A 12,777-nucleotide genomic window follows, 5' to 3' on the forward strand; every position below is an offset into this window, starting at 1 on the left:
CCTCCCTCCCTCCCTCCCTCCCTCCCTCCCCTTCATTTTTCTTCATCTCCCCTGTAAACTCCCCAAATCTCTCTTAAATGAGAAGAAAATGGGGAAGCAAAACAAGTCCAAGAAAACCGATTCTCTTGGCAAAGGAGGAAAAGTAAGTCCGGTCCAAATCGCTTTCATTGTGGATCGCTATCTATCTGATAGCAGTTTAACCCAAACTCGCTCCATTTTTAGGACTGAAGCCTCTTCTCTCATCTCCAAATCTCCTCTTCGAGAGGTATCCATTTACTATATCTTTTCTTCTATTTTCTTTTTTGTATTATTCTCAAAAACCATCTATACGGGGTTTTAATTTCTTGTGGGATCTTTTAGGCACCGAAGAGTTTGTTGAGTTTGGGGGCGATATTGAACGAGTATATATGTCTCAAGGAGCAGAAGGTGATTTTGGATCGAGAAAGGGTGCGTTTGGAGCAAGAAAAACTAAGGGTTCAGGATTTTTTGCATGGTATGCAAGATGTCATGAATGCTTATAATGCTAGTGCAAATGTAACAGCACCATCAGCCACTACCCCTATGATTCAGGCTTCTATTACAAGACCTGCGGTTATGGTTCCTCAAGTAGATCCATTTCGCGGATCTCCTGCAGCTGTAGGTGAGGCTAACCAACCCTTTTCCTTGACATGATTAGCTGACACAATTTTAACCTAATTTAGGGTTTGATTTTATCTGGTTTTGAATTGTATGTTTAATTGCACAATCTACTGTGGGTTATAAAAGGGTTTGTTAGTTTACTAGGATCTTGTAATATCATGGAGAAATCAGTGCATAAACTAGGGATTCTCAGAAGGAAGCGAACCACGTATTAGGTGCTAATGCATTGATGGATTCCTTTTTTGTTGTCATTATAATATTGGGAATAGGCTACTTGATTTGAAACTTGCTAAATTATGACAAACCTTTGATAATACATAAAGAGTTGTTGAATAGTCATCAATCAATATAATAACGTTACTTTCAATGTTATATATTCTCACCATTGTCTCCTATGAAGCCATCTCCCCGGACCATGGTGTTTAGTATTTATGAGTGAGTTCTGAGTTTGGATTAGTTGATCATTCTCCTTATCAGATGTTCCTTGCATTCGTGAATGGCGTGCTTTAGAATGATTTTTTTTGGAGGCTGTCTGTTTTCAGTAGTATTACGATCAATATACAATAGAAGTTCCCTTCTCCAAAACATTGCAAGTAAAGGGAAAAACTTACTCTGATAGTTCCAGGATTTTCCATCTTAGGGATTTCCTTGCATCTTCTTCCCATGTATGAAGACAATCTTTAGGCAAACATTCAGAAAAATGGAATTTATTTATTGAAAGTATTTTATTGATGTTCTCTTTCTAGGCTGTCCCATGTACAAGTCACCTGGCTTTCCAGTCTCGACACCCTTGAATACCACCATGGAGTATAGCAATCTGTCCTCAATCACTAAGCACCCATCAACAAGAAAGCGAATGGGGTCGAATGCTGTTGCAGAATCTGTTCCAGATGCTAGAAAGTCTCGCAGCAAGTTAGCTTCAAGGAAAATACCAAGTAAAGGTAAAAAAAAATCCATGTGCCTAATTTATGTTCTTGCACATTTTTTATTCTCAGAAATTGATGTATTTCTAACTCATTTTATCTTCAGGTACATCCAAACAATGTGATAATGCTGCCACTACTCAAGCAAATGTTCAGCCCTCTCCTGTGATTGAGTCATCAGCACAAAACGGCACGCCCACTGGTTCAATAGTTCAAGCATCCGGTGTTGCTAAGAGTTTGTTCAATCGGCCCATACCATTCCCTCCAACTAGTTCATCTAATCCCAATACACCACCACAACCATTTTCCTCTCACACTGACAAATCTGCATCTCCAAGGGGCATTTGTGCGAATGCTTACAGCAGTAATAACAATACTCCTCAACAAGTCACTCCTACCAACTGCAAGGTGATCACATCAGAGAGGGTTGCAGTGAGCCCATTTAAAAACATGACGTACTACACCATGGAGAGGAATCAGTGTATCTCTTCTTCCTCTCCAGTTAAGACAACCTTGAAGAGGATGTGCAAGAGGGATTGTGTGAAGGGAAGGCTAGACTTTGATGGTTCTGATGCAGCAGTGAACTTGGATGAATCAATTGACAATAAGTTCTCTACATCTGAGTCTGATAAGGAAGGGGGCATTTTTGACTTAGACCTGCCTAACTTAGACATGTTTGGGGCTAATTTCTCCTTCTCTGAACTGTTGGTTGATCTGGACCTTGATTGTGAAGGAGATGCTTGTCCATGCCTGCCAGCCTTGGCAGCTTCTGCCGACACCATTTCTGGGTATTGGTTTTTCTTTGGCCATATTCTAATAACCTCATATTTCTCTACTTTCTTCTTCACTGCATTGAATCCTTTCTTGGTTTCTTTCCTCTGATATTTTGGCTTCGTACTATGTACAGGTCATCACATGAATCTAGGGATGGTAATTTTGGGACTGATCAAGTCATATCAGAGTTTTCCTCTACCATGACTGAGGTGATTTCTGGAAAAGATGCGCATTCGCAAGGTAATGTGAATGAAGCTCCTCAACATAATTGCTCCTAATCTATCCATTATCGTGCATATATTGAGTGATTTTTTTTCAGGTCCTGACATAACAGCTGTGAAGTCCGTAACAAAATGTATAAGAATTTTAAGCCCTGGTAAATTTATCACTTGACGCCACAAATTTCATTTTTTATGTCACCTTTCCTATTTCTAGGATCCTTGAATTATTTGGCTGTATCTCGAATTGCAGCTAAAAATCAAAGGAGTTCTTTGGATCAGGAGAATTGTTTGGCAAGTAACTGACTGACATGATGATGCAAAAGACTCTTTAGACTGACCTGGTACCTGTATAGCACATACTGCAGAAGATACATTATCCATCTTCGCTAGTTATCTAGGTTTATAATTTCTAGATCCTCTATGGCTTTTGTCTATCATTTGACCAACCCTTGAATTCTTAGCTCACATGTGGTCTTTACTTTGATGTTCTGCCTACAATATTGGTCATTTAGCCAAGACTCATGGTTACAAGCATTTCTATGCTACACAATTTAGTTGTATCAAAAGCTGATTTATTTCTGATAAAAAGAAGTGACGAATTCTTCTTTACATTGATTTTAGATGGGATTAATCTTATCAACTCTATGAACAGTTGAATATCTGCAAGAGTTCTTAATTCAAATGCCATTAGTATTTAAGCATGCTGAAAGATGGAGGATAAATGACAGAATAAAGATATCTAAGCTCAGGCCAGGTACTGGTGAAGTTTGTCCACTTCATCTGGGCTTCCAATGAAAATAGGTGTGCGCTGGTGTATCTGCCACAAAATCACAAATTCAAACCAAAGTGTCAGCAGTTGTTTGATGCTCAAAGTCAAACCAAATATGTGATTCAAGTCGCAGTTTCCGATTCTAGCACTCTGATTGGCAGTGCCATGGTTCTATCTCCACACAATTTTTTATAGGGTCAAGGTTGATAAAATTCCAATCTAAGATGAAGTGGTGAAGCTGTAACGAAATCAATACCTGTTCTGGCTTGATGTCAAGGATTCTCTGGTGGCCATCCGTTGCTTTGCCACCAGCTTGTTCCACGAGATAACTCATTGGTGCGCATTCATATAGTAACCTTAAGTTCCCATTTTTGCTGTTCTTGTTCTTTGGGTTTCCATATATGCCACCATGCAGAAGCATCCTATGTATTTTCCCAACAAGGCGGCCTATATAACGTCCAGAGTAAGGCTTCCCGTTCGGTGGCCCTGGCTGCCTAAGGTAGCCAAGGTAGCTCTGCAGTTTACCTTCCCACAGGTCATAATTTCCTTCATTAAACGAGTAAATCTTTCCTGTTTTCGGGATTTTGATATCTTCATGTGTTAGTACAAACTCCCCGAATGCGGGATCCAAGGTAAAAGAAAACACCCCTTTCTCTATAGATATTGTGAAGACGACCGAGCTTGAATAGAGGCAATAGCCAGCAGCAAGCTTCTGCCTGGCTGGCAAGCGTTGATGATGCACCTTTGTCTTTCTTCGTCAAGCTGTCGTGTAAGAGATGAACGATGTGATGAGAGCTAAAATTAATGTAAATTTGCAAGTGCCTTGAATTGGCTATTCAGCACAGAGGTAAAGGGTTTGCATTTTGAGAACTGCCGCTTGTTTTTCTTGGCCAGAAAGTGAGAAACCAGATGACTTACTGTGGAGTCATCGTCAATATTAAAGAGGCATTGCTCGTCAGGGCCATAAATTCCAAAGACAGATCCAGTGGTTAATGCTATATCAATGTTGGCAGACCCATCAATTGGATCAAACACCACAATATAGTTCCCAGAGTAAGTTTCCTCGACAGCAACAGGTACGTCTTCTTCCTCTGATACTATAATCGCTGTGCGGCCACTTGACCTTAAACAATTGCAAAACAGCTAGACGTAGTAAAATGTAAGCTATGGTAATTTTCACTGACAAAATGTTAACTCACAAGTAACAAACTTATCGATGAAATCAAAGTAGAATCAACCTCATTGGAGATTACATCCAGCTTCTTCTGATCTTCACCTTGGATGCTGGTGGTTCCTTGAACGCCAGTGAGATTGATTATGCTCGATCGTTGAAGAAGGGAAGCAATCTGTTTACATGCCAATGAGATACCGGATAAAACCACTGTGAGCTCTGCATCAATGTTCCCTGCTTGTTCTTGCTTCAATAGCCAAGTTGTCAAGTTTTCGAGCGCATACCGGCCCTTCTTTCTCTTCTCTTCTTTAATGCCTGATTCTGCTGCTGTAATTTCCACAACTTTGCATCGAATTCCGGAGGCAAAACGCCTACCTAATGATTGTCTAATATGATGAGAGCGGTTTTTTATAGGAAACAGGTGAGAAATAATGGAAGAGCGAGAGTTTGAGAAGGTGATTTGTCAAGAGGAAGGCGGAATTGCCTCAAACATTGTTGCGATTGTTGGTTGTCTGTGTGTTCCAGGGTTCTCACTTATCTTCCTTCCTGCGCCTATTGTGTGATTGGGATTCATTCTAGGTGAAACTATAACTTTGTTCGACTTATGAGCCCACTTGGTATTGAAGCTGTCTTCAGGCTTCGACATAACGGGCCCTGCTCCCGCATGAAATGAAGTTATTTTACATAAAATATTTTATGGTAGTGAATCTTCTAATCAAGCTCATGTCCAATCATACAGTATAAACCTGTTGGGTTTTTTTTACCCCTTCTGAACTTGATTGCTAAAACTTGCAACCGTGGCTTACCGAGAATTCCTTGACGATCAATCTCATCTTGAATTTCCTAGGAAATTCCTCAGACCTTATGATAAGCCTTTCAACAACCTGATCTCGTTTGGTGTTTGGGAGTGTCTTTGTCTTCTTATAACATCCCAAGTCATTTCCATGAATCAAAATCTCCGCAAGCGTAATTTTTCCTTTTCATTTATTGATGGACTTGGAGTTCATGTTAGGAGGAAATCCACAATTTTTTTTAAAGAAAAAGTTCAGTGCTATTAATATTTGAAGATGAAATTGCCTGCTCTATGGCTATGTTCAGCTGCCGACATCATTGATGCACAGCTGGGCTATAGCAGCAACAGTTCTTCAAAAATTGAAACTCAATTCTCAGTGATAAAACAAAATTCATGTTCTTCCTGGAAGTCCTGCTGCAATGGTTTCCTGATTGGTTCTTAGCATCAGGTTTCAATCTTCCATTGCTTCTAAAAAAACGATTTGACAGTCATACACAAACGATATTCTGTGTTCTTAATTCCAGTAGTGTATTTATGAGGAATTGGCATGGCCCATGCAAACATTTAGCTTCTCAAAACAAAATGAATCTTTCCTCTTACATTTTAATCAAGCCAAATACTTCTCCAATTTCTCCACTTCCTCCACGCTCCCTATGTAAAGCGGAACACGCTGGTGTATCTGTTGTAAAAAACAATGCCTTAGTTCTTAACTCAAAGAAGAAAAGAAGATTTCACGAGTTGAATGAAGCATATTAGACTGACCTCATTAGGTGTGATATCCAGTACTCTCTGATGCCCGTCTGATCCTTTCCCACCAGCTTGTTCCACTATAAAGCTCATCGGTGCACACTCATACAGAAGCCTCAGCTTCCCATTCTTGCTCTTCTTGTCCCTGGGGTACCCATAAATGCCACCGTACAGCAGCGTACGGTGGAAATCACCGACCAAGCTTCCAATGTATCTAGCGGAGTAGGGCTTGCCACTCGGACCAGGGTCTTTAAGGTCATCAATGTACTTCTTCAGCTTGTCATCCCACAACTGGTAGTTTCCTTCATTAAATGAATAAATCTTCCCGGCCTTTGGTATCTGGATGTTTTCTTGAGTTAAAACAAACTCTCCATACATTGGATCCAAGCTGAAAGAGAACACGCCTTTTCCTATAGTTAGCACAAAAATCACTGAGCTTGAATACATGCAGTAGCCAGCAACAAGGAGGTTATTTCCTGGCTGGCACACATTCACAATACATCTCTGTTCCGTTTGGTCAAGCTGCAATCACCAAATTTTCAAACAATCAAGTTATTAACCATAGAGTATCTTCTTTTTGTGTGTTTGATAAACTAATCTGTTTGTGATTGCATCAATTATGGATGGACTCACAGTGGAGTCATCTCCAATATCGGCCAGGCACTCGTCATTGGGGCTGTATATTCCAAAGATGGAACCAGTAGACACTGCAGCATCAATGTTGGATGATCCATCTAGCGGGTCAAAAACCACTATATAGTTTCCAGAGTAACTCTCCTCCACTGCCACTGGCACGTCCTCTTCCTCTGATGCTATGATTCCTGTCCTCCCACTTGATCTCAAGCAGCTAGAGAACACCTGTAGTTGCAAACTAACTAATTTAAAAAAAAAAACATTTCGCTGAATGGTTCAAACTAGAGCGAATCTAATTCATGAAGAAGAGAATTATCTAAGACTAGAGAAGTTGCTCAATTGGACCACAAAATAGGAAAATATACGGTGCTAGTTTTCCTACTTCGTTTATAAGCAAAAGCCAGTCATCTTCCACTTAGCTTTTAGTTTATTCCCATAATGAATTTGCATAAATTTCATGACTCATATAACTGTTCTGTTAGTTTGATGCAAGATAATTAGTTGTTAAGTACAGACCTCATTAGAGACCACGTCAAGCTTCTTCTGGTCTTCTCCTTGAATGTTAACAGCACCTTGAACTCCAGTTAAGTTAGAAATGCTAGCTCTTTGCACCAAAGAGGCAATCTGTTTACATGCCATTGAAATGCTTGATATAACAATAGTGAGCTCAGCATCAATAACACCAGCCTGTTCTTGCTTCAACAGCCAACCAGTCAGTGTTTGAATCTCAAACGTACTCTTCTTTGTTTTAGCCTCTGAGGCCGTGCTCACAGCCATGCACTTGAGCCCATCACCACCACGTTTTTTCTTGTAAGAACTAGTGCTGTTGGGGTATGGCACCAGTGTTTTTGAGTCAAAGACACATAACTGGGAAGGAGACGGGCGAGACAGAGAACATGAGGTTAAGAAGAGAAGATGTGATGATGAAGTTGTTATTGCTGCTGCTTGTGCAACCATGGCTGCTTGTTTTCCTGGTTCGTGGCTTTGCTTCTCTTCTAGTTTTCGGATATTTTTTTTTTTAATTATTGGTTTTTCTTACATGGATTGTGTTGGGCAATGAAGTAGGATTGTGAGGTGGGAAAAGATTTCCGTTAAGTCCTGGGTCCCACACTTATCATCCTTGTTTTGCTTCCGTTTTGTGATCACTGTTATGGAATATATAGATATTCTTTTTCTTGGTTCGGGGAAGGGAAGGGAAGGGAAGAGGATGGGGAGTGGCAAATTGCAAGTGGGCTCGTTTTCTTGTTCAATTGGGCTGGTGTTTAATCAAAGCCGAGCCTCGTTTTCGGCCTTTTAAACAAAAAGATATGGGAATATCATGTTTGTTGTCGGGAGTGACGGAATCGTACCGGTAACTTCTATAAGAAAAAAAAACATGTTGTTATTAAAATAAAAAAAATACATGAATAAAAAAGAAGAGTTTTAATTAAAGGAATAAATTTATTCGTTTTTTTATTTAAATTAGTTCCATTCTTATGAATATTTATTTTAATTGCTTTAATTTCCATTTAAAAAAAATATTACTGGTAAAACATTTTTTTTTCTAAAAATAAATGGAAATGCGTGAAAGGAAAGAGAATTTCTTACTACAAATAGATATTTAATCTTGATCATCCTTACATAATTGACCCAATTAACATTTTTTATGAATGATTTAGTAATACTTGTTGATTATCATTATTATCTTTAAAAAAAAAACATTTAACTTTAATCAAAATTTATATCAAACAAAAAAATATTAGAAAGATTTGAGGTAATTTCAGTGTTATACTCATCTATCTTATCTAGGATGCAACTTAGATTTTTTATGTTTTGGAAATGTTCTACTTTTTATATATATCAAAACCCAATTATCTTGTTTAAAGATAACATGTCTATTTTTACAACCTTTGCTAACTTTAAATATATGTTGTTCATTCTTTTTCTCTACAGCATCTTCTTCGTAATAGGTATAAGATTGTGACCACACCTTCAGCTCACGACAAAAATGTTGGAAATGAAGACCATATGTCTATGATTTATGACTATAGGGATAAGATTGAGACCGAATTATATTCGATTTATGATAAGATCTTGAAGTTGCTCGACTCGAGGTTGATTCCAAAGGCCTCAGCTAGTGATTCAAATGTGTTCTATTTGAAGATGAAGGGAGATTATCACAACTTAGTTGAAGAAAGGTCTTTTGATTTTGTAGTTAATGGATTTAAAGGTGTGTTTTGGTGGCTTCTCTTGTGATTCTTGCAAAAAATAACCTTCATGTAATCTTGTATTTGTTTCTTCTACTTTCTAATCATCAAATTTATACCAAAATTGATTGGCTCTTAACTTCTTTTTATTCTACTATGAAATTCTCAATTCTCCTAGTTTATTTTTCAAAGTATCTTTTGAAAGATATTTTTCATGCAGAGAAAAGCTTTAGGTGTTTTCCATGCATAAATTATGAACTTACAACGATCCACTTAAATAATTTCCAAAAAAATGTTGTGTATACATTTCTAAAATACCTTAATTATTTCTGTTTTGCCATGGCTACACAATGGTATAGCTCTTTGTTTCTTGAAAATATTAATAATTTATGGTTTGTCGGTAATAAATATATTAATAAACTTACTAATAGATAAAAAAATATCAAATAAATTTTATTTGTCTCATTTCATGGGTATCTTTATAAGTAAATATAATATATTACTAATAGAATATCATTTATAATTTTATCAATGAGTTAATAGTAGCAATAATATTTGCAGTAATTTTTTTTCCAACTCTTTTTGGAATATATTTATGGAGTTGTTCCGGTAGCAACACCATCAATAATATTTTAAAAATATATTCAACAAAAGTAAAAAATAATTAAAATAATATAAAAATCAAATATTTATTATAATTTTAAACATTTGTACGTTCAAATACAATAAATTTAAAATAGAAACAGCGCTAAAGGAGAAGGTTGGTTGTCGCTGGGACCATGGGTCTTATTAGTGCACATGTATCATTCATCTATGATCCCATATCCATTATTGATCAACATGGTTCTTCATAATCAATAGTGAGTTATTCATATGTTTCACATTTATTAATCTAGTATCGCCACGAATTTCAAAGTTTAAGTCCTTAAAATCAATTATAGTTATCCAACAATTAAAGCACTATGGTTTGTCTATAAGTTTTCAGCAGTAATGTTAGAAAATTTATACACCTTATTTCTATCAGGTCCATTAAACAATCTTGCCTTCAACCACAAATCCAAATCTATATCCAGATGGGTCAAAGGATCGTCTTTGTATTCTTTCATTCAACTGGGTGTTATTTGTATCTTGGAAAGAAGAAATAAATTCATCAAATTCAAGTAAATTATAACTTACGAAAAAATGATTGAAAACAAACATATCACAAAATACTAAGCTGGCTATCTATGAATTGTTATAACCTTTTTTAGCAGTTATCACTTCACATATGCATTTCAACAAAAAGCTCTATCGGGTTTGGCTCACCTTTAAAAACTATAGTTTTCAAGAAAAAAATGTTGTCAGTTAAATATATTTATAAAAGATAACTAATAAAAAAATAGATGTAATAAAAAAATCCTACCATTCACTTCGCATGCGAAATAAACAAAACAGAGCTACTGATGTGCGTTGTAATTGAACCATGAATAAAAAGATTTGATTTTCCACATTGGACTATCACCGTCACGTGAAATATGTGGATGTCACATGCTTAATGTATTCCACCTATACAGTATCTAAGACGTGCGACATTCTAAAATCCTTCCAAACTATCATGTCATTCCAACTTACAAGCTTTCTTTCTCACATATATCTTAGTTTTTTTTTTTTTTGCATTTCGTACAAAAAATCACGCAACCTATATGGTATAAATTAATTATCTATTAGTATAAAAAAATAAAATCATGCAACCTATATGGTACAAGATTCTTTTAAACCCTCCTCGCAACATTATTATCAACTCTCACCCATTCAAATTATCCCTTGAAAATTTATAAAAGAAATTTTTTAGCAATTTCAATATATTAACCATATTAACAGAAAAAATATATTTAAGTTAATACTAACCTTGAAAACTATGCATCGACCTGCGGTTTTTCTTCAGGATGTTTGGAAACCTGGTTCCTGTCGTACATGATGCGGTATCGTGGCGATCATTTACCCTCAAGGAAAAAATATAATGGTTTATCTTACAAATATAGAGAGATAAGAAATTCTTGTCTCTTATTAGTAAAATAAAATGGGAGTCGCCACCTAATATTTTGGTCACTAAGAACCCTAACTAGTCTTGGAAATTGGGATACGGAGACTAGTTGCGTAAAAGAAGGGTATTAACACCCTAAATATGCCCTACCTAAGATAAGCTGTATTATTTTATTGTCCGATAAAAAACCTATGGTCTTATGTTGTTTTCTAATTATTAGTTTATCTACGGTTATAGAAAAACTCTCCTTCATAAGGAGGTTTTTATCTTAAATGAATAAAACCTAACTACTCTATGTCATCATGAAAAAAAAAGTTAATATCTAGAATACGCATTATGTGTGATGTCATACCCCAGATATTAAAAGATAAACAAATTTTTTTTTTTCTATTTTGGTCAATGTTCTCTTGACTTTAATAAACTAGTTATTAAAGCCAAAATATATGCTAAAATATTGTTTTTTTGGTGTATGAAAAATACAATATAATTTTTTTAACTTTGAGACAATTAGCCGTATGCACAAAAATATTTTTTTTAAGGAAGTTTTGATGCAAATCGGGTATTTTAATACATGATTTATATTTTTAAAATATAAAATACAGACCAATATTAAGCAAAAAAAAGATATAAATCAAAAAGTGGGGAAATCACAAGTATTAAAAAATATATATTTTTTTAAATAGGCTAGATGAGGCCCAAATGTATGGGCTAGGCCAAACCCGGCTCAACTATGTGGTGAACAGTGCCCTTTACTATTTACATGCTAAGTGAACAGTGAAGGTGTAATAGGGATGAAGTAGGAGGGAAAAAAAAAAAGAGCTGACCTATGGTGGCTGTTGTTGTTGGTGGAGCTGCTATAAACAACAGGTAGCGGTGCTAGTGGCGGTGTTGGTGGTTTGCAGTGGTGGCAACGACTTTGTTTTTCTCTTTTCTTTTCTCTCTCTCTCTCTCTATTTTTCATTTTCTCCTCTGTTTCTTCTTCTTCTTCTTTTTTCCTTTGGGTCTTCCCCCTTTTTTCTCTACTCTCTCTATTCTTTTATGCTCCTTTTCCCCTTCTCTTTTTGTGCTCTCTCTTCTTTTATTTTTATAGGCAAAAACAAAAAGAGAAAGAGACACGGGTGGCCATTGTGCTGCCGCCCCTCCACCACTCCTCCAACACGCGAAAAGTTTTGGACAAGTAGGGGTCCTTGGTCAGTATCTTTTTTATACTAAAAGAAGGAAGAAAAGACGGTGAAAATACAGGGGAACGCAGCTCCCTTCCCTTATTTCTCTACATGTCCAGAGGTAGAAGAAAGACTATAGTTTCATTCAAAATGGCACCGTTTCAGGTTTTTGTTTTTGTTTTTTGAACAGTGAATAAAAAAACCTTGTTTTGGACAAAACATGTCATTTTATTTAAAAGGAAAAGACGGCAAAAACTTATATCAAAGTCTAAATCAATTTTCAATTTGTAATTTGTTTAATCAAGTTCTAAATTGTAATTTTGATTTAAAAATCAATGTAATTGTATTCCTGTTAAAAATCAAACAACAACCCTGAAGTTGGCTGCTTTTTTTCACTATAGTTTTTTATCTTGAATTTATGTGATTTGACCCTTAATTAAGCAATAAACTTCTAATTTTTTCAATTTAGCCTCTGATTCAGTTTAATTATAGCCCCTTTATTTACTTATTTTTTTCATTTTGGTCATTGGCTTCGAATTTCTTCATTTAAGTCGTTAATTGGCCATCAAACTTTAATATTTATGCAAATAAGCCCTTGATTTGACCAAATTTACTCTAAAAAATTATAATTTGACCCTAGAACTTTAATGTCTTCCAATTAAAGCCCAAATTGACATCAAAATCATTTTTGTTCTTGCAATCAAACCTTTATAAATTCAATTAAACCTTCAATAA

General features: G+C 36.0%; 2 protein-coding genes and 1 pseudogene across 2 annotated transcripts; 1 reads left to right on the forward strand and 2 right to left on the reverse strand.

Moving 5' to 3' along the window:
- Window positions 1-23: 23 nt before the first annotated feature.
- On the forward strand, window positions 24-3,166 carry LOC105117109 (uncharacterized). Its single transcript, XM_011014654.1, has 7 exons — window positions 24-265; window positions 361-640; window positions 1,386-1,580; window positions 1,669-2,350; window positions 2,470-2,576; window positions 2,656-2,712; window positions 2,808-3,166. The coding sequence occupies exons 1-7, from the start codon at window positions 89-91 to the stop codon at window positions 2,858-2,860; spliced, it is 1,551 nt and encodes a 516-aa protein (XP_011012956.1). The 5' UTR covers window positions 24-88; the 3' UTR covers window positions 2,861-3,166.
- LOC105117112 (fructose-1,6-bisphosphatase, chloroplastic-like) lies at window positions 3,113-4,957 on the reverse strand (annotated as a pseudogene).
- Window positions 4,958-5,557: 600 nt separating this feature from the next.
- Window positions 5,558-7,723, reverse strand: LOC105117110 (fructose-1,6-bisphosphatase, chloroplastic-like). Its single transcript, XM_011014655.1, has 4 exons — window positions 7,187-7,723; window positions 6,671-6,895; window positions 6,053-6,559; window positions 5,558-5,969 (listed from the first exon to the last, which is right to left on the reverse strand). The coding sequence occupies exons 1-4, from the start codon at window positions 7,625-7,627 to the stop codon at window positions 5,898-5,900; spliced, it is 1,245 nt and encodes a 414-aa protein (XP_011012957.1). The 5' UTR covers window positions 7,628-7,723; the 3' UTR covers window positions 5,558-5,897.
- Between the last annotated feature and the right edge of the window lie 5,054 nt (window positions 7,724-12,777).

The sequence above is a fragment of the Populus euphratica genome, unplaced genomic scaffold (genome assembly GCF_000495115.2).
Source record: "Populus euphratica unplaced genomic scaffold, PopEup_1.0 scaffold1195.1, whole genome shotgun sequence".
Classification (NCBI taxonomy): domain Eukaryota; kingdom Viridiplantae; phylum Streptophyta; class Magnoliopsida; order Malpighiales; family Salicaceae; genus Populus; species Populus euphratica.